Source organism: Saimiri boliviensis, chromosome 1, assembly GCF_048565385.1.
Source record: "Saimiri boliviensis isolate mSaiBol1 chromosome 1, mSaiBol1.pri, whole genome shotgun sequence".
Taxonomy (NCBI): domain Eukaryota; kingdom Metazoa; phylum Chordata; class Mammalia; order Primates; family Cebidae; genus Saimiri; species Saimiri boliviensis.
This window is the reverse complement of record NC_133449.1, coordinates 38,984,166-39,009,710: the sequence shown is the minus strand read 5'-3', so window position 1 is coordinate 39,009,710 and position 25,545 is coordinate 38,984,166. Positions and strand designations below refer to the sequence as shown.

Sequence of the window (25,545 nt, the reverse complement as noted above, 5' to 3'; positions counted from 1 at the left end):
AGCTCTGATTTTATTCAGTAAAACAGATTGTTTTAAAGCTATTTATACTATATCTCTTTGTGCCACCTGTGAATTTCTTTGCTTGTGAGTTCAGCAGTGCATGTAAAAGAGTGTTTGTTGTATCTTGTCTACTATTTCTAGGTATCTGTAATGGAAGGGTATTTTATATCGAATCTAACATATTTCCAAAAGTGAAATCTTGGAAGATATTTATGCACATTGGGGTCTGAGCACCACTGGGCTAGAGATGCTGCTGCTATTGCTTCTATAGTGCAAAGTTGGAATTTCGTTACCTGATTTCTTATCCTTTCCTAAACTCAGTGCTAACGTTAAGTTTTATCCATATTATTAGTGTGGTCTGCCAGTTACACCATTTAAAAGTGTTATTGATGTGGATCAAGTCCATTTTTGAATTCTAAAATTCAGAATTAAACTTTGAAATACAAATTACTGGTATGTTGGAACTGTCTGTACTCTTTTATCATTCACAAATGATTTTCCATGTCTGTATCAAATTATTACCTGCTAAGTGCATTTTTTAAAAGTTAATGATAGCCTCAATCCTTTTTTTTTTTCTTTTTTGAAATTAGGACTCTGTAGTCCTAGAAATGTAGATCTTTAATTATCTGGTTGTAAGAAACAAAGAGCCATTCAGGTTAAGAAAAGAGAGGCTATTGTAAAGATACGTGATATATGGAACTGGAAAGTTGTCAGGAACTCAAGGCAGCTTGGAGACCTGTTCTTTTCTCAAGGTTTCTTACTTTTCTCTGTCCATCTGTTGGGTTCTTTGCTCTTTATTCATTTTCTCTTCATTGCATCTTTTCTCTTTCTTCAAAACTTCACTTCATGCCCAAAGTCCTGCATGCTATGACACTGGCATATAGCATGATTTCACAGTGAGTTACATTGTATGGTGGTGCTATTTCTCAGTATTTCCAGTTTCAAATATTTTACAGTTGTGCTGTCTAATACAGTTATCACTAGCCACATGTGGCTTTTAAAATCAAAATTAAAATTATGTATAGGCTTTGTATGCTCATAACTACAAAGCATTGATGAAAGATATCAAAATCTAAATAAACAGAGACACTTGCCAGTAGCATTCATGGATTGGAAGACTCCATATAGTAAATATATCAGTTCTCTCGAAATTGATCTATAGATTTAATGTACTTCCAAATAAAAGCCCCAACAGCATTTTTTTTTTTTTTAGACAAGTTGACTCATATGGAAAGGCAAAGGACCTTGTTGCCAAAGCAACTTTGAAGAAGAAAAAGTTAGAGGAATCACAAAATTATTGTGATTATAAATTTAAAATTTACTAGAAAACCATAGTAATCAGCTGGATGTTGTGGCTCACACTTGTAATCCCAGCACTTTGGGAGGCCAAGGTGGGTGGATCACCTGAGGTCAGGAGTTGGAGGCCAACCTGGCCAACATGGAGAAACCCTGTCTCTACTAAAAATAAAAAAGTTAGCTAGGCATGGTGGTGCATGCCTGTAGTCCCAGCCACTCAAGAGGCTGAGGCAGGAGAATCACTTGAACCCGGAAGACACAGGTTGCAGTGAGCCAAGATCACACCACTGCACTCCAGCCTGGGCGATAGAATGAGACTGTCTCAAAAATAACAACAACAACAACAACAAAATTACACTAATCAAGACTGTGTAATATAGGTAAGAGAAAAACACAAGTCAGTATAGGTCAACATGGGGTCCAGAAATAGATCCACACAAATACAGCCAATTGATTTTTGACAAAAGTGAAAATCAATTCAGTAGAAGGAAGATTGACTTTTCAACAAATGATAAGAAAGACTTGGACATATACATGCAAAAAAAAAAATGTACCTCAACCTAAACGCTACACCTTACACAAAAATTGTCTCAAAATGTATCCTAAAACTAAATGTAAAACCGTATAACTTTTAGGAGAAAATATTTGTGACCTGAAGTTAAGTGAAAAGAACTTGGGTGGCTTCAGCAGTAGAAATATATTTTCTCATAGTTCTGGAGGCTGGAAGTCCAAGGTTAAGGTGCCAGCAGGGTTGGTTTCTCCTGAAGCTTCTCTCCTTGGATTGCAGATGGCTCCCTTCTTACTGTGTATTCACATGGCCTTTTCACTGTATGTGTGTGTATATCTCTGGTATCTCTTCGTTTTCTTAAGGTATATCAGTCTTATTGGATTAGGACCCACCCATATAACTTATTTAACCTTAATTACCTCTTCAAATGCCTTTCCTTTTAATACAGTCACATTCTAAGGTACTGGAGGTAAGGACTTCAATGTATGAATTTGGTAGGGAGCACAAATCAATCCATAAATTCTGCAACAAAAGACACTGTTAACAAAAACAAAGAATAAGTTACAGACTGGAAGAAAATATTTAGCTGGGTGCGGTGGCTCACACCTGTAATCTCAGCACTTTGGGAGGCTGAGGCAGGTGGATCACCTGAGGTTGGGAGTTTGAGACCAGCCAGACCAACGTGGTAAAACCCTGTCTCTACTAGAAATACAAAAAAATTAGCCGGATGTGGTGGCAGGTGCCTGTAATCCTAGCAACTTGGGAGGCTGAGGCCAGAGAATCACTTGAACCCAGGAGACAGAGATTTCAGTAAGCAGATATCATGCCATTGCAATATTTGCAAAGCATATATCTGACAAGGGACGTTGTGTATTTACATATGTGTGTGTGTGGAGAGAGAGAGAGAGAGAGTGTGTATGTGTGTGTATGTGTAGAACTCTCATAATTCATCAGTAAGAAAATAAATATCCCAATTAAAACATGGACAAAAGACAGGAAAGCACTTTGTTAAAGAATGGCAGGTAATCACATGAATAGACTAAACATCATTGGTCATCAGGGAAATGCAAACTAAAACCATCATGAAATAGCATTTACACACCCATTAGGATGGCAGAAATAAAAAATACAGTGCCAACTCTTGGCAAGGATGTGAAGCAACTGGAACTTCATCATGCATTGCTTCTCAGAATGAAAAATGGTAGAGTCACTCTAGAAAGTTGGACAGTTTCTTATAAAATTGAATATATACCTACAATATGATATGACCTAGTCCCACTCCTGGGTATTTATGTAACCTGTATACAAATGTTTATAGAAGCTCTTTCCATATTTGCCAAAAACTGAAAACAACCCAGATATCCTTCAACTTGTATATGGATGAACTGTGGTAAATCCATACAGTGGAACACTACTCAGCAATAAAAAGGAATAAACTAATGATACTTGCAGCATCTTGGTGAAAGAAGAATCTCAAGATGTTATATAATGAATGAATTTATATGGCATTCTAAGAAAGAAAAACTGTAGTCATAGAGAGCATGGTAGTATTTCCAGGACTTAGGGAGGATTATGACTTCCAGTTTTTGCAGTGATGAAACTTTTCTATTTCCTGGTGGTGGTGGTGGTGGTGGTGGTTACACAATCTAATATATGTGTTACAATTACTAGAACCATATCTTTAAAAATCCATTTTATTGTCTGGTAGTTAAAAACATTAAAAACTCCAAATTTTAAATATTTGATTGCGTACACATGTATAATTAAACAAAATTTGGTTTTTCACTTAAACTGGCCACATTTTAAGTGATCAGTGGGTATATGTGGTATGGGGTTAATGTATTGGATAGCACAGATATAGAGCATTTTCATCAATGCCGAAAGTTCTACTGGACATTGCTGTTTTAAAGCAAGAATCAGCAAACTTTGTCAGTAAAGGGTCAGATAGTAATACCTCAGGCTTTGTGAGCCATATGGCCTCTGTTTCAGCTACTCAGCCGCCACTGAATGTTTTTTTCTTTTTCTTTCTTTTTTTTTTTTTTTTTTTTTTGAGACGGAGTTTCGCTCTTGTTACCCAGGCTGGAGTGCAATGGCGCGATCTCGGCTTACCGCAACCTCTGCCTCCTGGGTTCAGGAAATTCTCCTGCCTCAGCCTCCGGAGTAGCTGGGATTACAGGCACGCGCCACCATGCCCAGCTAATTTTTTGCACCTTTAGTAGACGGGGTTTCACCATGTTGACCAGTATGGTCTCGATCTCTTGACCTCGTGATCCACCCGCCTCAGCCTCCCAAAGTGCTGGGATTACAGGCTTGAGCCACTGCGCCCGGCTCTTTCTTTTTTTTTGAGACTGATCTCACTCTGTTGCCCAGGCTTGAGTACAATGGTATGATCATAGCTCACTGCAACCTTGATCTCCTGAGCTCAATTGATCCTCCTTCCATCTCAGCCTCCAAGGTAGCTGGGACTACAGGCACATGCCACCAAGACCAAGCCCAGCTAATTTTTGTATTTTTTTGTAGAGACAGGGTTTCGCCATGTTGCCCAAGCTGGGCTCGAACTTCTGGGCTCAAGCAATCTGCCCACTTTGGCCTTCCAAAGTGCTGGCTGGCTGTGTACCAGTAAAACTTTATTTACAAAAATAGACATGTTTGCTGACCCTTATTTTAGAGAATTTGCCCTGTTTTCTTTTTCGTGTTAGCTCAGAGTTTATTGGTAGAATAATCTTACAGTTTACCATCCAAATTTAATAATGCTTTTTTTTTTTTTTTTTTTTTGAGATGGAGTTTTGCTTTTGTTGCCCAGGCTGGAGTCCAATGGCACAATCTCAGCTCACTGCAACCTCCGCCTCCCAGGTTCAAGCAATTCTCCTACCTCAGCCTGCTGAGTAGCTGGGATTATAGGCACACGCCACCATACCCGGCAAATTTTGTAATTTTAAAAATAGAGACAGGGTTTCTCCATGTTGGTCAGGCTGATCTCGAACTCCTGACCTCAGTTGATCCATCCACCTCATCCTCCCACGTGCTGAGATTACAGGTTGAACCACTGTGCCTGGCCAAATTTAATAATTTTTTAATTGTTTGAGACTATACATAGACACCATTAGTAATTCTGCTGGTGCAATAGGCATAGGAGTACCCTGGGCAAAGCAGGGATGTATGTCACTCTGTCAGTTTTCCTATGAATTGGTTGCCCTTGTAGTGGGCACATACCTAGTAACATGATTTGGCTGTTTACCCACCCAAATTTCGTCTTGAATTGTAAATTCCCATAATCCCCATGTTGTGGAGAGGGACCTGGTGAAAGGTAATTGAATTATGGTGGCGATTGCCCTCGTGCTATTCTTAGGATACTGAGTTCTCATGAGATCTGATGGTTTTATAAGGTGCTTCCCCACCTTTTGCTCAACACTTGTCCTTCCTACTGTCATGTGAAGAAGGATGTGTTTGCTTCCCCTTTTGCCATGCTTGTAAGTTTCCTGAGGCCTCCCAACCCTGTGGAACTGTGAGTCAATTAAACCTTTTTCCTTTATAAACTACCCAGTCTCAGGCAGTTCCTTATAGCAACATGAGAACTGACTAATACACCTGGTCTAATCAACTATGGAAAAGCAAACATGAAACCATCCCTTCAGGAGTGAGTATGGGTTATCCATTTTCTTCTGAAAGGGAGTGGTTGTATGGGAGGTACCCTGAGGTTTGGCTGGCCTGGTACACTCAAAATAGTCTGTGTTTTCTGTCCCCAAGCCTTTGCTCATGCTTTTCTTTCTACGCCCTTTTCCTCATCCCTTTTCTATGTTTTTTGTATTTCAGGCCATCTTTTCAAACCTCTGCACAAATGGTATCACCTGCATGCCATCATTCCTGTAACTCCTTTTCATGCTTACAAGTTGGTAGTTTAATTTTATAAAAGTCAGTAACACAGTGCATTAAACTGGATCCCCAAACCTGGCTGTGTATCAGCAGTACCTCGGTAGCTTAAAATACAGACTCCTGGGTCCCATTCTTAATCGCTTGATGTAGAATTTAAAATTTGTAGCAATAATTTGTTATTGTTTAATATTTAAACTCTTTATGTGATTTTTATATAACCATCCAGCTGATTCAGTATTTGGAATCTGTTGATTTAGACTGAAATTATTTGTTATAAACATTGACTTTTAGAATTAGAAGGAACCTTAGAAATAGAATATTTTCACCTTCATATTTTTAATTCATGGGCAGAGGGATCAGGAAGAAGACACACGAGAAATTACTTGCTCAGATCTTATTGCTGGTTACTGGCAGAGCCAGGACTAAATGTTGCATTTGTTTCCTCTCATTCAGAACTTTTATTCATATTCACATTGGACATCCCCTTCTACATAGAAAGATTTGAACACTCCAAGGGGCTTAATACATAGTTGATGATGGTCAGCTGTTTTACTGATAATGACTGTTTCTAACCCACTTTACATAGTACCTAGCACAATTTTTGGCTCTTAATTGCTGCTTGAATATGTTGTTAACCCTCAGTTCACACTCAAGGAATGCCTTTCTGATAGTTGGAGATTACTTCAACAATCAGCATGAAATCATCTCAGAAAAATTCTTTCCAAAACTAGTTCCAATCTGTATGGCCTCTAAAAGGCTTACTGAACCAAACTGAATTCTGGTACGGCTTTGAAAGTTGTTACTTTCCAAGAGCCCCTCTAAGCCAAGATCAATTTAGGCCTGTAGGGTTTTCCTCACCAGTCCACTTCCATTTGAGAAATGTTACCCAGAATCTACGAGATTGTGTGGTGGGGGAGGCGTATACCGAAATAAGGTGTGGGACCAGGATCAGGAAAAGGCTTATGGGAAGTTATGGTAGCCTAAGCTGAGCTTCAAACGATGTTGTAGGCCAGGGAAGGGAGTTGGAACAAAAGCATGGATAGCTTTGGGGAATGGCAAGTTGTTTAGTTTGGCCAGAGGATAAATTACAAGTTACGGAGTGACTAGAAATATACCAGGTTAAAATGCAGTATTTCACAATTTCATATCCACATGCAAAAGAATGAAACTGAAGCCCTATCCGACACATAAAATTCACTCAAAAGTAGATTATAGACTTAAATTTAAGAAAACTATAGAACTCTTAGGAAAAAAAAATCACAGGAACAAAATATTTGTGACCTTGGATTAGGCAAATAGTTTCTTAGCTGTATAACACTTGAAATACAAGAAACAAAAATTAATTAAGTTGGACATCATCAAAATGAAAAAATTTTGTGTTTCAAAGGATACCCATAAGAAATTGAAAAGACAGCCTGCCAAATGGGAGAAAATATTTGCAAATCATGTGACTGGTAAGGGATTTATATCCAAAATATATATAAATAAACAATTTAAAATGGACAAAGAATTAGATAATTCTCCAAAGAAGATATTCAAATGGAAAATTGAAAACAGGTCCACACAAAAATGTGTACACTGATATTTATAGCACCATTATTCATAATAGCCATAGAGTGGAAACAACCCAAATGTGGTATTTCTATAGAATGGAATTCTATCTGGCAGTAACACGTAAGTGAGTTTGAGACATAGATGAATCTGAAAACATTACACCAAGTCAAAGAAACCAGTCACAAAGGACCATGTATTATTTGATCCCATTTACATGAAATGTCTACAATAGTCAAATCCATAGAGATGGAAAGTAGATTAGTAGGTTGCCAGGGATTGAAAAGCAGAGGAATAGGGAGTGACTGCTAATGGGTCTGGGGTTTCTTTTAGAGGTGATGAAAATGTTTTAAAATTAGATGGTATAGTTACATAACTCTGAATATACTAAACACCACTGAATCATACACCGTGAAAGGGTGAACTTCATGGTATGTGAATTCCCTTCCAATAAAGCTGTTATGAAAAGTGCTGTGTTTAGTGAAAACTTTAAATATTCTGACAGGGAATTTGGATTTTTGTCTTTAAAGCAATGGTGTGTACTCCTGTGGAGAGTTGTAAGTTGAGAACAGCATGATGAGAACATGTGGGAGCATTTGAAGAATGGTGGTCAGATCAGTGATGCAGCAGACTAGATCTAGCTGCTTAGAATATTTTATTCTGTTTTCTGCCCTTAACAAGTGTGAACATTTTAGGTTACTAATTCTGAATTCAAAATTTTTAACTTTACACATACTAATATTTTATAATTTCTATCTTGCTCTCATTTTTTAAAAATGAACTGCTCAAGGTGATTGAAAAAAGAATAGCAGTTGCAGAATGTTAGAGATAATACTGATTTTTAAATTTATCTTTGTGTGTAACCTTGACTCCTGTCAATTTAGAGATAGCAAAATATGATTTATTTTAGCCAGAAGACCAAGATTCTTGGTGAATCATAATGCTATAAAGACCATTTATTAATAAACATGGATTTTGATAAGGAAAGCCTTAGAAGTGAAGTTTCTTAAGGGCTTTTAATTATCTATTTCCCCTTCTTTTTGTGAAATATCTAAAAACTGCCAAATAAATTACATATTTGAAGATATTTCTAACGTCACAGAAGGCAAAGAACAGTAATCATTTTAGCTCTATGTTTAATTAACCCTAAAGAACTGTAATTTAAAAACTGTTAGCCTTTAGGAAATTGTAGACTGATTTACCTTTTGAAATAATTGTATTCGTAACTCAACCCTATAGTAAATATTGACTTTGGTAAACCACTTAACAGTAGTTAGTGTCATATTTTTTCTGTTAAATATATACTGGTGTTAACTATTAGTAAATTTATTTTTAGAAGAGTACCTTGTGTACAGCAACCATTTTGGACAGATACTGTGTAACTTGTAAATAGAGAGTGTGCCCTCCTGTGGCCATTAGGAACAAAATCTCAGCTATAATCACCCTAGCTTTCTGAGTTTACATTTGTCTGCTCTTCCATAGTAGAATCACCCATACTCTGAATTTCTTTCAATAAGTAAAAAACCATAGCATGATGGCAGTTGTCTTATTTGGTGGAGATGCTAAAAAAATAAAAGGACAGTGGGTAAAGGAGAAGCCTACTAGAGAAAAGGTATCAGTGTGAGGAGAGGCAAGTAGTTGTTATAGTGCTTGAGAAGCTTTATGGCTATCATACCTGAATATTGTTCAGGTACACCCTGCCTCTTTTACAGAATGAACCCAGAATGATATTCTGGTTTTTTTTCTATTTGATCATTTATGTACCTTTTCATGATAGAGAAAGGAAAAAGTATCCAGCACTGTCTGTTTAAAACATCTATCCCATTTTATGGAAATTAAGTTTAATTTGAAATAAGTGTTCAGATGTTTTGTACTGCCTTGAGTGTTTATTAGTTATGGGGATTTTGTTTGAAGGAACAATTTTTAAATGAATTTTCCCTGCAAATTTTATTTTATTAATTTATATGAGATCTTTTAATACCTTTGTTAGATTTAACTGGTTAAGTTTATGTTTTCAGCAGTGGCTGTGTCTCATATCTTAAGAGCCTTAGCTGGCATTTTTAGTGTATGTTTTCAGCAGTGGCTGTGTCTCATATCTTCAGAGCCTTAGCTGGCATTTTTAGTGCCCTAGTATTCTTAGAAGAATTCCACTATTAATGGTGTTATCACCTCTTGCCAGGTCTTCTTCATCAGTCCATTAATAAGGGAGTGTTGCAACTAGGAATAATCCTGGTCATATGAATGGATCTTTCTGTGATCAGAGAATGGTATATATTGTTTTTCATTGGTCATATAAAAATTAATTTATTAAGTTTCAGTTAACAGTTTAAAATATCAAGTTGAAAGTTCTGATCCAATTATAAAGCATTTTGAATTGACAAACAATTGCTGCCATTTTAATATAGTTTCTGCCTATTTAGATACATAATTACACAGTTGTAAATGCCAGGAACCTAATATTATGATTTGATTTTTTTAAAGTGATTTTTAATATATGGCTTACAAAAATAGATTTGTTTTGCATTGAACTACATGTATTTGACTGTATCATCAGGTGTGTTAAAGAAGGATGCAGGGGGCCTGTTTTTATAATTATATACACAATTGTGTTAGCCTTTCATATCCTATAGCTTTTAAATGAAAAATTTAAGGCTAATTAGCTCAACTAGCCTTTGAATGAGTAGCAATACAGTGTAATGCTGAAGGCTCAGACTATGGAGTTAGACTGAATCCCAGCACTTTCAGTTTGCTGGCTATGTGACCTTGTTAAGTTCTTTCAAGTTCTGTGTCCTTTAGTTTCCTCACTTGCAAAATGAGAATAATATCAGTACCTACTTTATAAGATTGTTGTGAGGATTAAATGAATTAATATTAAAATATTGAGAACAGTGCCTGGCATATCCATACTAAGATCTATGTGTATATTAGCTATTAATATTATTATTGCCAATATTAAATTTATACATTAAAGTTGAAATTTATTGTGAAGTATAAACTTTGTTTTGTAAATATAAATCATATTTGCATTCCTTTAAAAATATTTTTATATAACTGAAAACTAAAATGCAGTTTTATTTGCTTTTTGTGAAAGCTTTCTTCACAATAATCCTTTTTTTCCTTTTTTTTTTTTTTCCTTTTAGGCACGGAATGTTAACACTGGTGAATTAGCAGCAATTAAAGTAATAAAATTGGAGCCAGGTAAATGATTTGAAATTTGTATTTTCTTATTGCTAGAATGCCATTGGATAATCTAAGGCTTATTTTAATGTTTCGTCAACATTCTCTTGTTTTCCTCAACATCTTCTGGGATAAATAGAACTGGTTGTATGCTTTTTCTCCACTTCTTTGAGTTCTGCATACACCTTGCTCAGTTCTTCCCTGAAAAATAACATAACTGAGAGAGAAGGGGAACTCCTGAAAAGACTGTTCTTTCTGAACTCAGTTGAGCTAACTTGTGACAAGCTGATAGTGGTTTATTTCCAGGCTAACGTCTTGTGGTGTCACTGTGATATAGTGGAAAAAACAGAACTGAATTTGGGTAGTTGTAGTTCAGTTTGTCTCCCACTCTCTTGCTCTGTGAACTCGGACAAATAGCTTCATGTCTCTGAGTCTCAGTTTTCTTGGTAGATCTAGCTTCCACATTCTGTATTTCATTTATATCTCAACAGTTCCCTACCAAATGGAGCAGCTTATTATAAAGCCCCTTAAAACTACTTATTTTTTGTCTGCTTCAACTATGTTCTTTGAATTCCCCGTTTCTCTCAAAACCCACATTTTAAAAAGCTAACTACTCACTCTTGTTTATTCTCTCTTAGAAACCGCTTCCTAGTCTTTCTTCTTCCCACCATAAGCAAGTCTGTAATTGTGCTAGTGTGTAGACTGAGTTCCATAACAGTTAGTGCTTTTCTGATGACTTCTTACTTTACAAGCTGATAGTGAGAGTTTATTGGTAAAACATGTGTTAGCTCCAGTATGAACAGAAATCCATTCAGAGACTTTTCAAGAGTGGAAAAACTTTTTCTGTTTAAAAAAAAGAAAGAAAAGGCTAAATAGCCAATACTTTAGTCTTTGTAGGCCGTGTATGGTCTCTATATACAGTTCTCCCTATTTCCCTGTAGTTTGCTGACTCCTTATTTAGAGCATCAATAAACTTTTTAGAAGTGCTATTAAAATGAAAATTAAGGATGTACTGACTGACTGATCCAACTACAGAGAAATACAATGAATTTTTAAAAATTTTCCAGCTGTACACATTTGCAGAGTTTATACAGTCATTATATTCTAAACATCACAAGACAAGATGTTTTTCTTTTTTCTGAATCTCCTATTCTTCAATTTATAAGAAATTTAAGAAGGATATTTGAAGTTGTTGAAATGTTAACTACAAAAGGAGAGATTTGGCATTTAAAGCAGGGCCTTCATTTTTAATTTTTAAGAAGTGACTGTATTACTTAATGAAATGGTTCTAATGAGAAGTATTTTGTATATATACATAATTCCCTCAAATCACCCAATTACCTTCTCTTTCAGGAAGCCTTCCCTGACCGTGAGTCTGATTAAGATGACTCCTGACTGAATAGCTCTGCTGTAGCACTGACCATAGCTATATTGTCATTCTAGACTTGCCTTTCTTTGTTTCTAAGTTTTAATAAAATTTGTGACCCCAGCACTGAGCTTAGGGCCTGGCACATAGAACTCATTCTGGACATCTTAAAATTTCCTTAGAAAATGAAAAACTTGAAAAAGCTTACTGTTCAATTGTTTTCTGTTCATGAAATGTTCAAGTTGTTGCACTGTTAGTCTTGAACACTGCCATGAATATATTGATCAATGTATTAGAAGTAAAATATACAACTGTACAAAAGGAAGAAAATAAAAATCATTTGTATTCTACCACCCAGAGAAAACAAGGGTTATCACCATAAATATATTTCATCTGTTATGGCTACCCATTTCCTCCCCTGCACCGCCACCAGTTATTTTAATCCCTCAATCATATAATTTCAGCCCATAATATTTTTGTATATATGCCTGAAGTATAAGTGTGCAAAATATAATCACAAACAGGAACCCTCCTGCACAGCTGGTGGAAGTGTGAAACGGTGTAACCACTTTGGAAAACAGTTTCTCACTTCCTTAAAATGTGAAACATAAATTTGCCATAATGACCCACCAGTTCTACTCTTGTGTATCTACCGACACAATGATTTCCATGCACAACTGTTTATAGTAGCATTATTCAAAATATGTCTCAAAATTGGAAACAACCTAACTGCCTATCAACTGGTAAATGAATATGTTGTATCAATAGAATTGAATACTATTAAACAATAAAAACAAGTTGCTGATATGTGCTATAGTGTAGGTGACTAAAACGTGCTAAGTGAAAGGAGCTAGACACAAGAAACTTAATACTGCGTGATTCTGTTTATGTGAAAGTTTCAGAAAAGGCAAATCTGTGGTGTCAGAAAGTTAATCTGGTGAGCTGGGGACAGAGGGGTAGACTAACAATTATTGGATGTGAAGGTGCTTATCGGAATAATCTAGTGATGGTTCTACAACTTGGTAAACTTACTAAAAACACCATTGAATCATACACTTGAAATTGTTGAACTGTCTGATTTTAAAGTATGCCTTAATAAAATTATTAAAGATATGTAACTAAAACCATTAACAGCATTACAGTTTCTTATTAATAAGACCTACACTTAGCAAATAGTTGCTATGTTATAGCTATAGATTCCTCCTTAATTTCTTTTTATCTTTTTTCCTTGTAACTTTCTGTTGAAGTAACTTGATCATTTATCCTGTAAAGTTCCTCTCAGTCCAGATTTTGCTGATTGCCTTCCTGTAGCATCATGTTATATATTCTTTGGTGAAATGATAGGTAGCTCTAGAGTACTGAGGAGACTGTTTTTATTTGGAGTATGGAGAAGGGAACTATGTCATGAATGATGTTACGCTCACATGTTTCTAAGTTAGAGGGTGTGTGTGTGTGTGTGTGTGTGTGTGTGTGTGTGTGTGTGTCTAAAAGACACAGTCTCACTGTAGCCCAGGCTGGAGTGCAGTGGTACAATCATGGCTCACTGCAGCTTTGAACTCCTGGGCTCATGCTATCCTTCCACCTCAGCTTCCTGAGTAGCTAGGACTGCAGGTGTGTGCCACCACACCCAGCCAACTTTTATTTCTTGTAGAGACGGGGTCTCACTGTGTTGCCCAGGCTGCTCTTGAATACCTGGTTTCAAGCAACCTCTCACCTCAGCCTTCCAAACTGCTAGGATGACAAATATGAGCCACTGTGCCTAGCCTAAATTAGAGTTTTGATAGCCAGTCTTCTACTTTTTGTAAACAAAAATTAAGTCTGAAATTGTCTAGTACAACATGTTGGATTTTTAAGAATTTCTGTCTTGCGTTTGTTACTTTTTCCTTTTTTTTTTAACAACTGATAATCAATTTGAACATGAAGCAAAATAAAATCTTTAGACATTTTGACCAAATTGTTTAAATGTTAAGTTACCCCAAGGTGTCTGACCATTGCTTCTTATCTTATTCATGTAGATTGATTGACTGATGGACTGATTGATTGAGATATTGCCCAGGCTGGAGTGCAGTGGCATGATCTCAGCTCACTGCAACCTCCACTTTCCTGGTTCAAGTAATTCTCCTGCCTCAGCCTCTTGAGTAGCTGGGATTACAGGGGCACGCCACCATGCCTGGCTAATTTTGGTATTTTTAGTAGAGACGGGGTTTCTCCATGTTGGCCAGGCCGGTCTCGAATTCCTGACCTCAGGTGATCCACCTGCTTCTGCCTCCCAAAGTGCTGGAATTACAAGCCACCACACCTGGCCTAATTTAATTTTATTTTTTAAAATTTTTATTGTTTTGAGACAGAATTTTGCTCTGTCACCCAGGCAGGAATACAGTGGCATGATCTTGGCTCACTGTAATCTCCACCTCCCAGGTTGAGGCGATCTTCATGAATAGCTGGGACTACAGGCATGCACCACCACTCCTGGCTACTTTTTATAGTTTTAGTAGAGACAGAGTTTCATCATGTTGGCCAGGATGGCCTTGAACTCCTGGCATCAAGTGATCCACCTGCCTGGGCCTCTGGAAGTGCCAGGATTACAGATGTGAGCCACTGGCCTGGCTGTTTTTTAATTTGGTGGGTACATAGTAGGTGTATATATTTTTGGGTTACAGGAGATATTTTGATGCAGGCATGCAATGCATGATAATCACATCAGGATCAATGGGATATCCATCACCTCAAGTATTTATCCTTTGTGTTTCAAAGAGACTGATTATACTCTTCTATTTATTTTTAAATATATGATTTGATTTTTTTTTCTATTATAGTCACCCTGTTGTGCTAGCAAATACTAGGGCTTATTCATTCTTTCTAATTTTTTGTACCAATTAGCCATCTCCACATCCCTCCCACCCCTCAGCCCTGTAAGCTTCTCAGCCTATGGTAACCATCCTTCTACTCTCTATCTCCATAAGTTCAATTGTTTTGAGTTTTAGCTTCTGCAGATAAATGAGAACATGTGATGTTTGTCTTTCTATGCCTGGCTTATTTCACTTAACATAATGACTTCCAGTTCCATCCATGTTGTTGCAAATGACAGAATCTCATTCCTTTTTATGGCTGAATAGTACTCCATTGTGTATATGTACCACATTTCTTTATTCATTCATCTGTTGATGGACACTTAGGTTGCTTTCAAATCTTGGTTATTGTGAATAGTGCTACAGTAAACATGGGAATGTGTATACCCAAAAGAAAGGAAATGAGTATATCTCTCTGGTAAACTCATTTGAAGTATATGAGTGGAATTACAGGATTGTGTGTTACTTCTATTTTTAATTTTTGGAAGAACTTTTAAACTGTTTAAACTGTTCTCCATATTAGTTATACTAATTTACATTTCTATTAAAAGTGTATGAGGGTTCCCTTTTCTCCACATTCTTACCAGCATTTATTGCCTGTCTTTTGGATAAAAGGCATTTTGAATAAGGTGAGATAATATCTCATAGTATAGTTTTGATTTGTAGGGTTTTTCCCCAAGAGTTGTTTGAGCTCCTTATATGATTTGGTTATTAATCCCTCATCAGATGGGTAGCTCGTAGATAATTTCTACCATTGTTGAGGTTGTCTCTTCTCTTTGTTGATTGTTTTGCTATGCAGAAGCTTTTTAATTTGATGTGATCCCATTTGTACATTTTTGCTTGGTTGCCAGTGCTTGTAGGGTATTGCTCAGGAAATCTTTGCCTACACCAATGTCATGGAGATTTTCCCCAATGTTTTCTTGTAATAGTTCCATAGTTTCAGGTCTTAGATTTAGGTCTTTAATTTATTTTAATTTGATGTTTGTATATGGTAAGAGTAAGGGGGTCTAGTTTCAGTCTTCTCCATATGGATATCCATTTTTCTCAGCACCATCTATTGAAGAGACTGTTGTTTCCCCAATATATGTTCTTGTACCTTTGTTGAAAATTCATTCACTGTACATGTTTGGATTTATTTCTGGGTTCTCCATTCTATTCACTGATCTATGTGTCTATTTTTTCCAGTAGCATGCTGTTTTGACTACTATAGCTCTGTAGTATAATTTGAAGTCAGGTAATGTGATTCCTACAGTTTCATTTTTTTTCCTTAGGATGCCTTTGGCTATTTTGGGTCTTTTATGGTTCTATAAAAACTTTAGGATAGTTTTTTTTTCTGTGTTTATGAACAATGTCATTTGTATTTTGATAGGCATTGCATTAAATCTTTAGATTGCTTTGGATAATATGGACATTTTAACAATACTGATTCTCCTAGTCCATGAACATTGAATATCTTTCCATTTTTGTGTGTAACTTCTTCAATTTCTTACATTAATGCTTTATGTTTTCATTGTAGAGATCTTTTATTTCTTTGGTTAATTCCTAGGTATTTTATTTTATTTGTAGCTGTTGTAAATGGAATGTCTTTCTTGATTTCTTTTTCAGATTGTTCACTTTCAGCATACAAACATGCTACTAATTTTTGTATATTTATTTTGTATCCTGCAGCTTTACTGAAATTATCAGTTTTAATAGTTTTTTGGCGAAGTCTTTAGATTTTTCCAGATATAAGAACATATAATCTACAAACAAGGATAATTTGACTGCTTCCTTTCTAATTCAGGTGCTTCTTTATTTCTTTTTCTTGTCTGAATGCCCTACAAATATTTAATATATAAATATATGTAATATATATTATATGTATAAAGGGGTCAGTTCAGCAAGAAGATATATATAGACAGGGCTGTGTGTGTGTGTGTGTGTGTGTGTGTATGTGTGTGTGTATGTGTGTGTGTGTAGTATACATATATATGGAGAGAGAGGATATTTATATAGGTATATAGTGACCTTCTTAGCTCTTCTTACAGTTTTTGTTTTGAAATCTGTTTTTTCTGGTGTGAATATAGCTACTCGTGTTCTTTTTTTGTTTCAATTGGCATGGAATATTTTTTTCCATCCCTTTATATTCAGTCTGTGAATCTTTATAGGTGAAGTATGTTTCCTGTAGGCAACAGATTATTGGGTCTTATTTTCTTCTCCATTCAACCACTCTGATTTTTGATTGCAGAATATAGTTCATTTGCATTTAGTGTTATTATTGCTAAGTAAGGACTTATTCCTGCCATTTTATTATTTGTCTTGTGGTCTCTTCTTTCTTTCTTCCTCTCTTCCCTTTAGTGAAGGTGATTTTCTCTTGTGGTATGATTTAATCTCTTGCTTTTTATTTGTTGTGTATCCATTGTATGTTTTTTGGTTTGGGATTGCTAGGAGGCTTGCAAATACTATTTTACAAGCCATTTTATTTTAAGTTGGTAACAGCTTAACACTATTTGCATAAACAAGCACAAAGAAACTCTAATTAAAACTCTATACTCTAACTCAGTTCCCTTGCTTTTTTTTTTTTTTTTTTTTTTTGAGACAGAGTCTTGCTTCGTTGCCAGTCACCAGGCTGGAGTGTGGTGGCGCGATCTCAACTCACTGCAACCTCCACCTCCTGGGTTCAAGCAGTTCTCCTGCCTCAGCCTCCCTAGTGGCTGGGACTGCAGGTATGTGCCACCACACCCAGCTAATTTTTGTATTTTTAGTTGAGACGGGGTTTCCACCATGTTGGCCAGGATGGTCTCAATGTCTTGACCTCGTGATCCGCCTGCCTCAGCCTCACAAAGTGCTGGGATTACAGACGTGAGTCACCGCACCCAGCCTAGTTCCTCTGCCTTTTTTTTTTTTTTTTTTTTTTTTTTTTTTTGAGACGGAGTTTCACTCTTGTTACCCAGGCTGGAGTGCAATGGCGCAATCTCGGCTCACCGCAACCTCCGCCTCCTGGGTTCAAGCAATTCTCCTGCCTCAGCCTCCTGAGTAGTTGGGATTACAGGCACGCGCCACCACGCCCAGCTAATTTTTTGTGTTTTTAATAGAGACGGGATTTTGCCACATTGACCAGGATGGTCTCGATCTGTTGACCTCGTGATCCACCCACCTTGGCCTCCCAAAGTGCTGGGATTACAGGCGTGAGCCACTGCGCCCGGCCTGTTCCTCTGCTTTTTAACTGGATATCCACATGCAAAAAAGTTTATACCTAACACCACATAAAAAAATTAATTCTTCAAAATGGACTATACTACATGTAGGAACTAAAACTATAAAACTCTTAGAAATAAACATAGTACTAAATCTTTGCAACCTTGGGTTGGACAGTGTTTTTTTTGTTTGTTTTTTAGATATTGCTCCAAAAGCATCTTGACTAAACAAAAACTAGATAAGTAGAATTAAATCAAAATTAAGAACTTTTGCCCTGGAAAATGACATCACCAAAAATGTGTAAAAACGGTACAGAATGGGAGAAAATATTTTTAAATGATATATCTGTTAAGAAACTGCATCCAGAATATATAAAGAACTCTTTAAAATTGAATTAAGAAAAGAGAGACAAATAACCCAGTTTTAAAATGGGCAACGGATTTGAATAGAGACTTCTTGAAAGAATACAAATGGCCAATAAGCACATGAAAAGATCATTCAACATCATTACTTATTAAAGAAATGTATATCAAAATCACAGATGCCAATTTATACCTGCTAGGATGGCTATAATAAATATGGACAGTAACAAGTGTTGATATGATCATGGAGTAATTAGGACCCTAATTGCTGGAGGTAAAGTGATACAGCCACTTTGTGTTGTGTTGCGTTGTGTTGTGTTGTGTTCTGAGACAGAGTCTTGCCCTGTCACCCCGGCTGGAGAGCAGTGGTGTGATCGTGGCTCATCGCAACCTCTGCCTCACGTGTTCAAGCAATTTTTGTGCCTCAGCCTCCCAAGTAGCTGGGATTACAGGCATGCACCACCACACCTGACTAATTTTTATATTTTTAGTAGAGACGAGGTTTCACCATGTTGACCAGGATGATCTCGAACTTCTGTCCTCAAGCAATCACCCCCACCTCAGCCTCCCAAAGTGCTGGGATTATAGGAGTGAGCCACCGCACCTGGCCCACTTTGGAAAATAGTTTGACAGTTCCCCCAAATTGTTAACTAGTGAGTTGCCACTTGACTCAGAATTGTCACTGAAGAGTAATGAAAGTATATATTTACACAAAAACTTAATTCATGAATGTTCATAGCAGCATTACTCATTATAGCCAAAAAGAAAGAACAGCCCACATATCCACAGATTGATGAAGGGATTAATAAATTGTGGTTTGTCCATACAATAGAATATTACTGAATGTTAAAAAGGAATAAATATGTGTATAACATGGATGAGCCTTGAGAATACCATGCTAGATGAAAGAAGCTGGTCATTAAGGACCACAAATGGTATGATTTCATTTATATGTGAAATGTGCAGAATAGGCAAATCTGTAGATACAAAACATAGATTAGTTGTTGTCTGGGGCTTGGAGGACGAGTGGTAGGAGTATTGAGTGGCTGCTAATAAGGTTGAAAATGTTTTACAATTGACTGTGGCAATGGTTGTACAATCCAGTAAATATTTTAGAAACCATTGAAAAATACACTTAAGTTGGGTGAATTATGTCTTGTTAAATTTTCAAAAGACAGTACTTACTGCAATATTAATGCTTAAGACAAATTTTAAACAACTAAAAGTATGTACTCCCACTGTATCAGTTGACAAACCTTAAAAAAAAAAAACTCAAAAAAACTAAAAGTAGAGTTGAGCTCTCACTAATAATGATAGGTTTCTAAGTATTACCATATAGGACTCCTAGGAAAACGAATTCTTTTACTTAGCAGAAAGAAAGGAACAAGAATTTTCTCCAAGGAAACTCGGAAAAGGTTGAGGAAAATGCAAGAGTGAACAGGGGATTAAATATGATGCTTGGAACTGAAGAGAAAAGCATTTCCTTAAGGAGTTGTGAATGACAAAATACCGGTGAAGGGTGGAGCACTGTATGAGTTGAGAGCAAGGGAAGGGTGAGGAAAAAAAGTAATTAAGAGTGCTGTCTTTTGGGAAATCTCCTGAACCTGAATCTCATAACCAATTTGGAGACCAAACAGAGAAGCTGAGGATGGATTTCAGAAGTGGAATTGGTATTGGGCAGCTGGCCTTGTGGATGTTCTTTTTAGTTTGTATGTGCAGAACTTGTGAAGTTATGAAATTTTGATTATTTGTTGTGTTATTACATGTTGTTATATTTACCTTATTTTTTAATACCATTACCTGTAAATTGGTGACTAACTTTATCTGATTTTGCACAGAATTTAGTACTGAAAGTGCCACATCCCAGGAAATCCTTAATTACTGAGCAAACAGAGAAGGTTGGTCACCATAGTTGTAAGTTATGCTGTTGGTTTAATACTAGTGTTTTTGCTCTGTGTGTGGGGGTAGAGGCAGGAAGGGAGAAATATACATTAAATGTATCAATAGTAAAGTTCAATGTGGAATAATATAAAATATAGAACCAAGAATTCGGAACATTTCACAGATACTTATTGAGTATTATGTTGTTAAGAACCTTCCTAGTTAGGCATTAGAACTAGCAGCAGCAAAACATGATCCTTGTTCCAAAAGAGATCACTGTCTATTAATAATGATTTTTTTTTTTTTTTTTTTTTTTTTTTGAGATGGTGTCTCACTCTGTTGCCAGGCTGGAGTGCAGTGGAGTGCAGTGGTGCGATCTCGGCTAACTGTAATCTCCACCTCCCGGATTCAAGCGATTCTCCTGCCGTAGTTTCTCGAGTAGCTGGGACTACAAGCACATGCCACCACACTTGACTAATTTTTGTATTTTTAGTAGAAACTGGGTTTCACTATGTTGGACAGGATGATCTTGATCTCTTGACCTCATGATCCGCCTGCCTCTGCCTTCCAAAGTGATGGAATTACAGGCGTGAGCCACTGCACCTGGTCAATAATGATTTTTTGAGAAGCTTGGCTTCTTTTCTTCATAACATAGGCATATTTTTAGCATTAGAAAAAAATGGAAAGAATTGTTATTAAGTATGTGATGGTACTAAAGTCTTCATTAGACTGTCATTTCTTTGAGGATAAACTTTATATCCATTTTTTTTTTTTACCATAAGATTCTTAGTGCCTCCTCTACTGTCTGGCACCCAGTAGACACTCAGTATTTACTGGATTAATCAAATTAATGGGGAATCTAGGGAGACTAAGATAGAAAATTTAGCTTAGCTGAGTACAGTGGCTCAAGCCTGTAATCCCAGCACTTTGGGAGGCTGAGGTAGAAGAATCATCTGAGGTCAGGAGTTCAAGACCAGCCTGGCCAACGTGGCAAAACCTCATCTCTACTAAAAATACAAAAATTAGCCAGGCATGGTGGCACGTACCTATATTCCCAGCTACTCAGGAGGCTGAGGCAGGAGAATCACTTGAACCCGGGAGGTGAAGGTTGCAGTGAGCCAAAAATCATACCAGTAAACTCCAGCCTGGGTATACTGAAATCTGAAATGCTCCAGTGAGCATTTCCTTTGAGCATCATGTCAGCGCTCAAAAAAAAAAAAAAAAAGAAAAAAAGAAAAGAAAAGAAAGAAGAAAAAGAAAAAAGAGAAAGAAAAGACAGCTTAAAGATGGGTTAGTTTAAACCATGACATTGCTAATAAATAGCTAACATTTATTCAAACTTAATTTATAGCAAGCACTGTTCTAAGTGCTTTACATGTGTTGACTGATTTTATCCTTATGTTATTATCCTTTTTTTTTTTTTTTTTTTTTTTTGCAGATAAACTGAATTACTGAAAGTTAAGTACTTTGCCCTAATTTGCCCTAATTAGGAGCTGGGATTTAAACTGTCAATCTGACTCTAGAGCCTACCCTCTTCCACCAGGGGTGGTGATAATGTAGAAACTATTAGGTTCAGTGTGGTGGGCGGGGTTATGGCTTTCATTCAGTTGTGTGTATCTTTGTGTGTGTTTCTGCTAAGTGATTTTTATGCACATTAAATTAGTAAATGAAATTTATTGGGGCTGAGATACAGATATTTCTTCAAAACTGGTGTATATGCCTGAATTGGACATCTTGGGAGAAATTGGTATGTAATAAACCAAAAGATAAACCAGCAAATAAACTCCTTTCTGAAGATTAGAATAAATCAGTATAATTAGCAAGCTGTTCTTCACACTCTGATATAAAATGTAAAAGGAATCTTAAGTTAAAGTAATCTCAAGTGACTAGCTGAGAAAGTCAAAATATGCCTGGCCATTTATCAGGTTGGAATAACAGATACAGATAAAGCCCTAAACTTACAAGAAAACTCTTTCTCCCAAGAATGATGCATCTGTAAAGTGTTGAAGCAAATCCTATCTTTCAGTGGCTACAACCTGCTTACTTAAAAACTGTGTTCTTGAAAATCATAGACTATCAGAAACTTGGCTGTGTATAATTATACACATTCAGTATGTCTTACCTGAAATGCTTGGGATCAGAAGTATTTTGGATTTTAGATTTTTTTTCAGATTTTAGAATTATACTGACTTACTAGTATACCAGTCAATATAATGCGAAATTGGACATTAGACACTAAATGTATAGTTTTGCATCATGCTTACTAGTTATGCATCTCTAATCTCAAAATCAAAAATCTGAAATGTTCCAGTGAGCATTTCCTTTGAGCATCATGTCAGTGCTCAAAAAATTTTGGATTTTGGAGCATTGTGTATATCAGATTTTTGAATTAGGAAAATTCAACCTGTATTAGCAAGAGTAAAACATTCCACTCTTTCCTGGAGAATCTAAGTCACTTTGACATAGACAAGCATTCTTGATTCTCACCCCAGATAGCAGAGCTCCGGCTAAGAGACATAGTGTTGACATCCATCATAACTTTGTTGCTTATGAGGAAAAAGAACCTTGGGTTTGCTTTGCAATCCAGTCCTGAAGTCTGCCCCTTTACATACAGCTCTCTTTTGCTCTAAGCCTATCAAAACACCACTTCATTTAAATCTCACCTCAATTCCATTTTATTCAAAATATAGCAAAAACTGTCTTTTCCTTTGGTGAGTTGCCCCAAGATTTATCTGGTGTGATTTTTCTCATTGATGTGGGCCAGTAATCCTAAATTTGTCAGATTACAGGTTTGTTCCTGTGGTCTATGGCTGATCAGGCTAGAACACTGCCAACTCTTGAGATGTACATGGGGAAGAAAATTAAAAATGGATAAAGATGAGCGCTGTGGCAGAGCTTGCTAGTAGAATAGAACTTATATATATATACTTTGGAGCTTTATTTTTAAGTTCTGATAAGATGTTATAAATATGTTACAGTTCTGTAATCATTTTTCTTTTTGTGATTTAAAGTCAGAATTTAAAAGTTACACTCATTTGTGATATTATTTGCAGCACTAGTTATTACAGTATGACAAATGCAGATAGATAACAGTGATTCATTAGGTAGCAACTCATAGGAAAAACTATTCTAAATGGGGAACTCATTCCTTTTCCAACACAATGAAAACTACTGAGATTGATAAACAGAGACACTTGTAGTGAGAAAATGGGTATTATGCTTTGTTTCCGTGAGAGCAACATACATTAAATAGTAGAGCCAAATTTAAAAAGTGTGAAAAAGTACCAGTAAGACCTTATTCCACTATTTTTTCTTGAACTTCCAAAGTTAAGTGTTATGGAATCTCCTCTTCTGTCAGCCTTTGCATTCGTTCTTTCTTTCCTGAGAGAGAGTAGAGGTGCTTTCTGCCTCCTTATCTTTCATTATAGAGTGGCGAAACATTGAGGATATTGTTTATCTGGTACCTTCTTCCATCTCCCTTGAGTGCTTTTGTGGATCCCTTGCCACCATGTGCTTATCCGATGCTGCCTTTTGTTTATTGCCATCACGAACAGAGCAGTTGTTACATCATTCATGATAATTATTCTTCAAAGGTTAATCATGGATTGCTTAGCTGCTCTTAAATATATTAGAATCATGACTTGAGGCTGACTGGACAGATTGGATATTTACACATTGAAAGGTAATAGTGCTCCAAAATAAAAAAGCAACTGACAAAGGACGTTTTATTCTGTTTATCTGCAATGTATTTCTTATTCTCAGCCCTCTGTATATGACCAGTGATTTGGCTTGAAGGATGTTTATTTAGCACTGAATTTAGTTAGACGGAAGATACAGAGACATGGTTCCTGTCTTCAAGGAACTTGTTATCCAGTATGAAAACTGGAGTGTTTATGTAAGTAGCAGTCTAACTATGGAGAATCACCCATTGAGCAGAGAGTGTATGTGCATATGTGGGTGGTGGTGCTGGCAATAAGGAACAGTGATGGCTCTGACTAGAAATACTTAATTCATGGGTCACTTTGACTATTTACTCTGAAATACTCTGGGCTGGTAATATCCAGGTAGGATACTATGTGAAAGGACACAAATGGTGTATAGTGTGGCTGATATATCCTGACTTACTTGGTGGGTTCCATAGGAGCTGTGAGTTCAGTTTCACTTGAGATGGTTAAGGAAGCAAAACTTCATATGAGCCTTTAAGACTTGCTAGGATTTTGCTAGGAGAATAAGAGAATGGAGGGTATTCCAAATGTGGATACTATAAAAGCAAAGGTGGCATCCATCAAAGCACTAGGCCTGTTTGGGAAACAGTAGTTTCATTTGTCTAGAGCAAGCAGTATGCTCTTTGTGGGCACAGTGGGAAATAAGAAGTGATAAACTGATGATAATTTATGGAGAGCCTGAAGTACTAGCCCAAAATAGCTGGACAAAGCAGCTCACGCCTGTAATCCCAGCACATTGGGAAGCCGAGGCAGGCAGACCAGCTGAGGTCAGGAGTTCAAGACCAGCCTAGCCAACATGGTGAAACCTCATCTCTACTAAAAAAATACAAAAAAAAAAAAAAATTAGCTGGACGTGGTAGCACATGCCTGTATTCATAGCTACTTGAGAGGCTGAGGCAGGAGAATCACTTGAACCTGAGACAGAGGTTGTAGTGAGCCAAGATCACACTGCTGCACTCCAGGCTGGGTGACAGAGTGAAACTCCATCTCAAAATATATATATACCCCAGAGGTTTAGATTTTATCCCATAGACAGTAGGATTTTGTTGTTTTTGTTAGTTTGTTTTTACAGGTTAGTAACATGGTCTAACTACAGGAAGATTCACTGTGCACAGGCAGATGGGAGAGAGACCCTACTGGTAAGAAGACCTATTACTGTTATGACAGCCATATTTGAGTTGCATGCAAATGGAAGGAAGGGGTGACTACATGAGGTTTTAGGTGGAAGAATAGGACTTAAAATGTGATTGATAGGTTGCAAGGGTTAAGGGAGAGGTACAATATATGTCAAAATTGAGTTTATGGTAAGAATGGTTTTTGTCGTATTGTTTTGATTTTAGGGACTCATTTTCATGAGTTTTATACAGCTACGGTTTATGCCTATGTAACCTCAAGAATAGATCAGGAGCTAGTAAAACATTTTATCTTTAAATCAGATCTGGTGAGAGAACAGAAAGTTGAGAGAGCTAAAAGGGTCTCAAATTAGAACTATTTTATTGAACTTTTTTTCTTCTTTGGGATTTTATTTTTCTTTTAGAGACAGCCTCTCTCACTCTGTCGCCCAAGCTGGGAGTGTAGTGATGTGATCATAGCTCACTGTAGCCCCAACTCCTGGGCTCAAGTGATCCTCCTGCCTCAGCCTCACGACTAGCTGGGATTAACAGGTATGCACCACCACAACCAGCTAATTTTTTAGTTTGGTTTTTTTTTTTTTTGTTTTTTTTTGTTTTTGTATAGACTGGATCTCACTATGTTGCCCAGGCTGGTCTCAAACTCCTGG

General features: G+C 36.7%; 1 protein-coding gene across 6 annotated transcripts in view; it reads left to right on the top strand.

Annotated features, from left to right (window-relative positions):
• The window catches only part of MAP4K3 (mitogen-activated protein kinase kinase kinase kinase 3), a 192,138-nt gene that overhangs the window by 46,488 nt on the left and 120,105 nt on the right, over positions 1-25,545 (top strand). For 3 of the 6 annotated variants that reach the window (XM_003926787.4, XM_074396227.1, XM_003926788.4), the window contains exon 2: positions 10,369-10,426. The exons of 2 other annotated variants lie outside the window; for them this stretch is intronic. In XM_003926787.4, coding sequence (XP_003926836.1) covers positions 10,369-10,426 — 58 coding nt within the window. Of the gene's footprint in view, positions 1-10,368; positions 10,427-21,452; positions 25,430-25,545 lie in introns of those variants that run through there. One more of the 6 variants, XM_074396235.1, reaches the window with a different exon arrangement.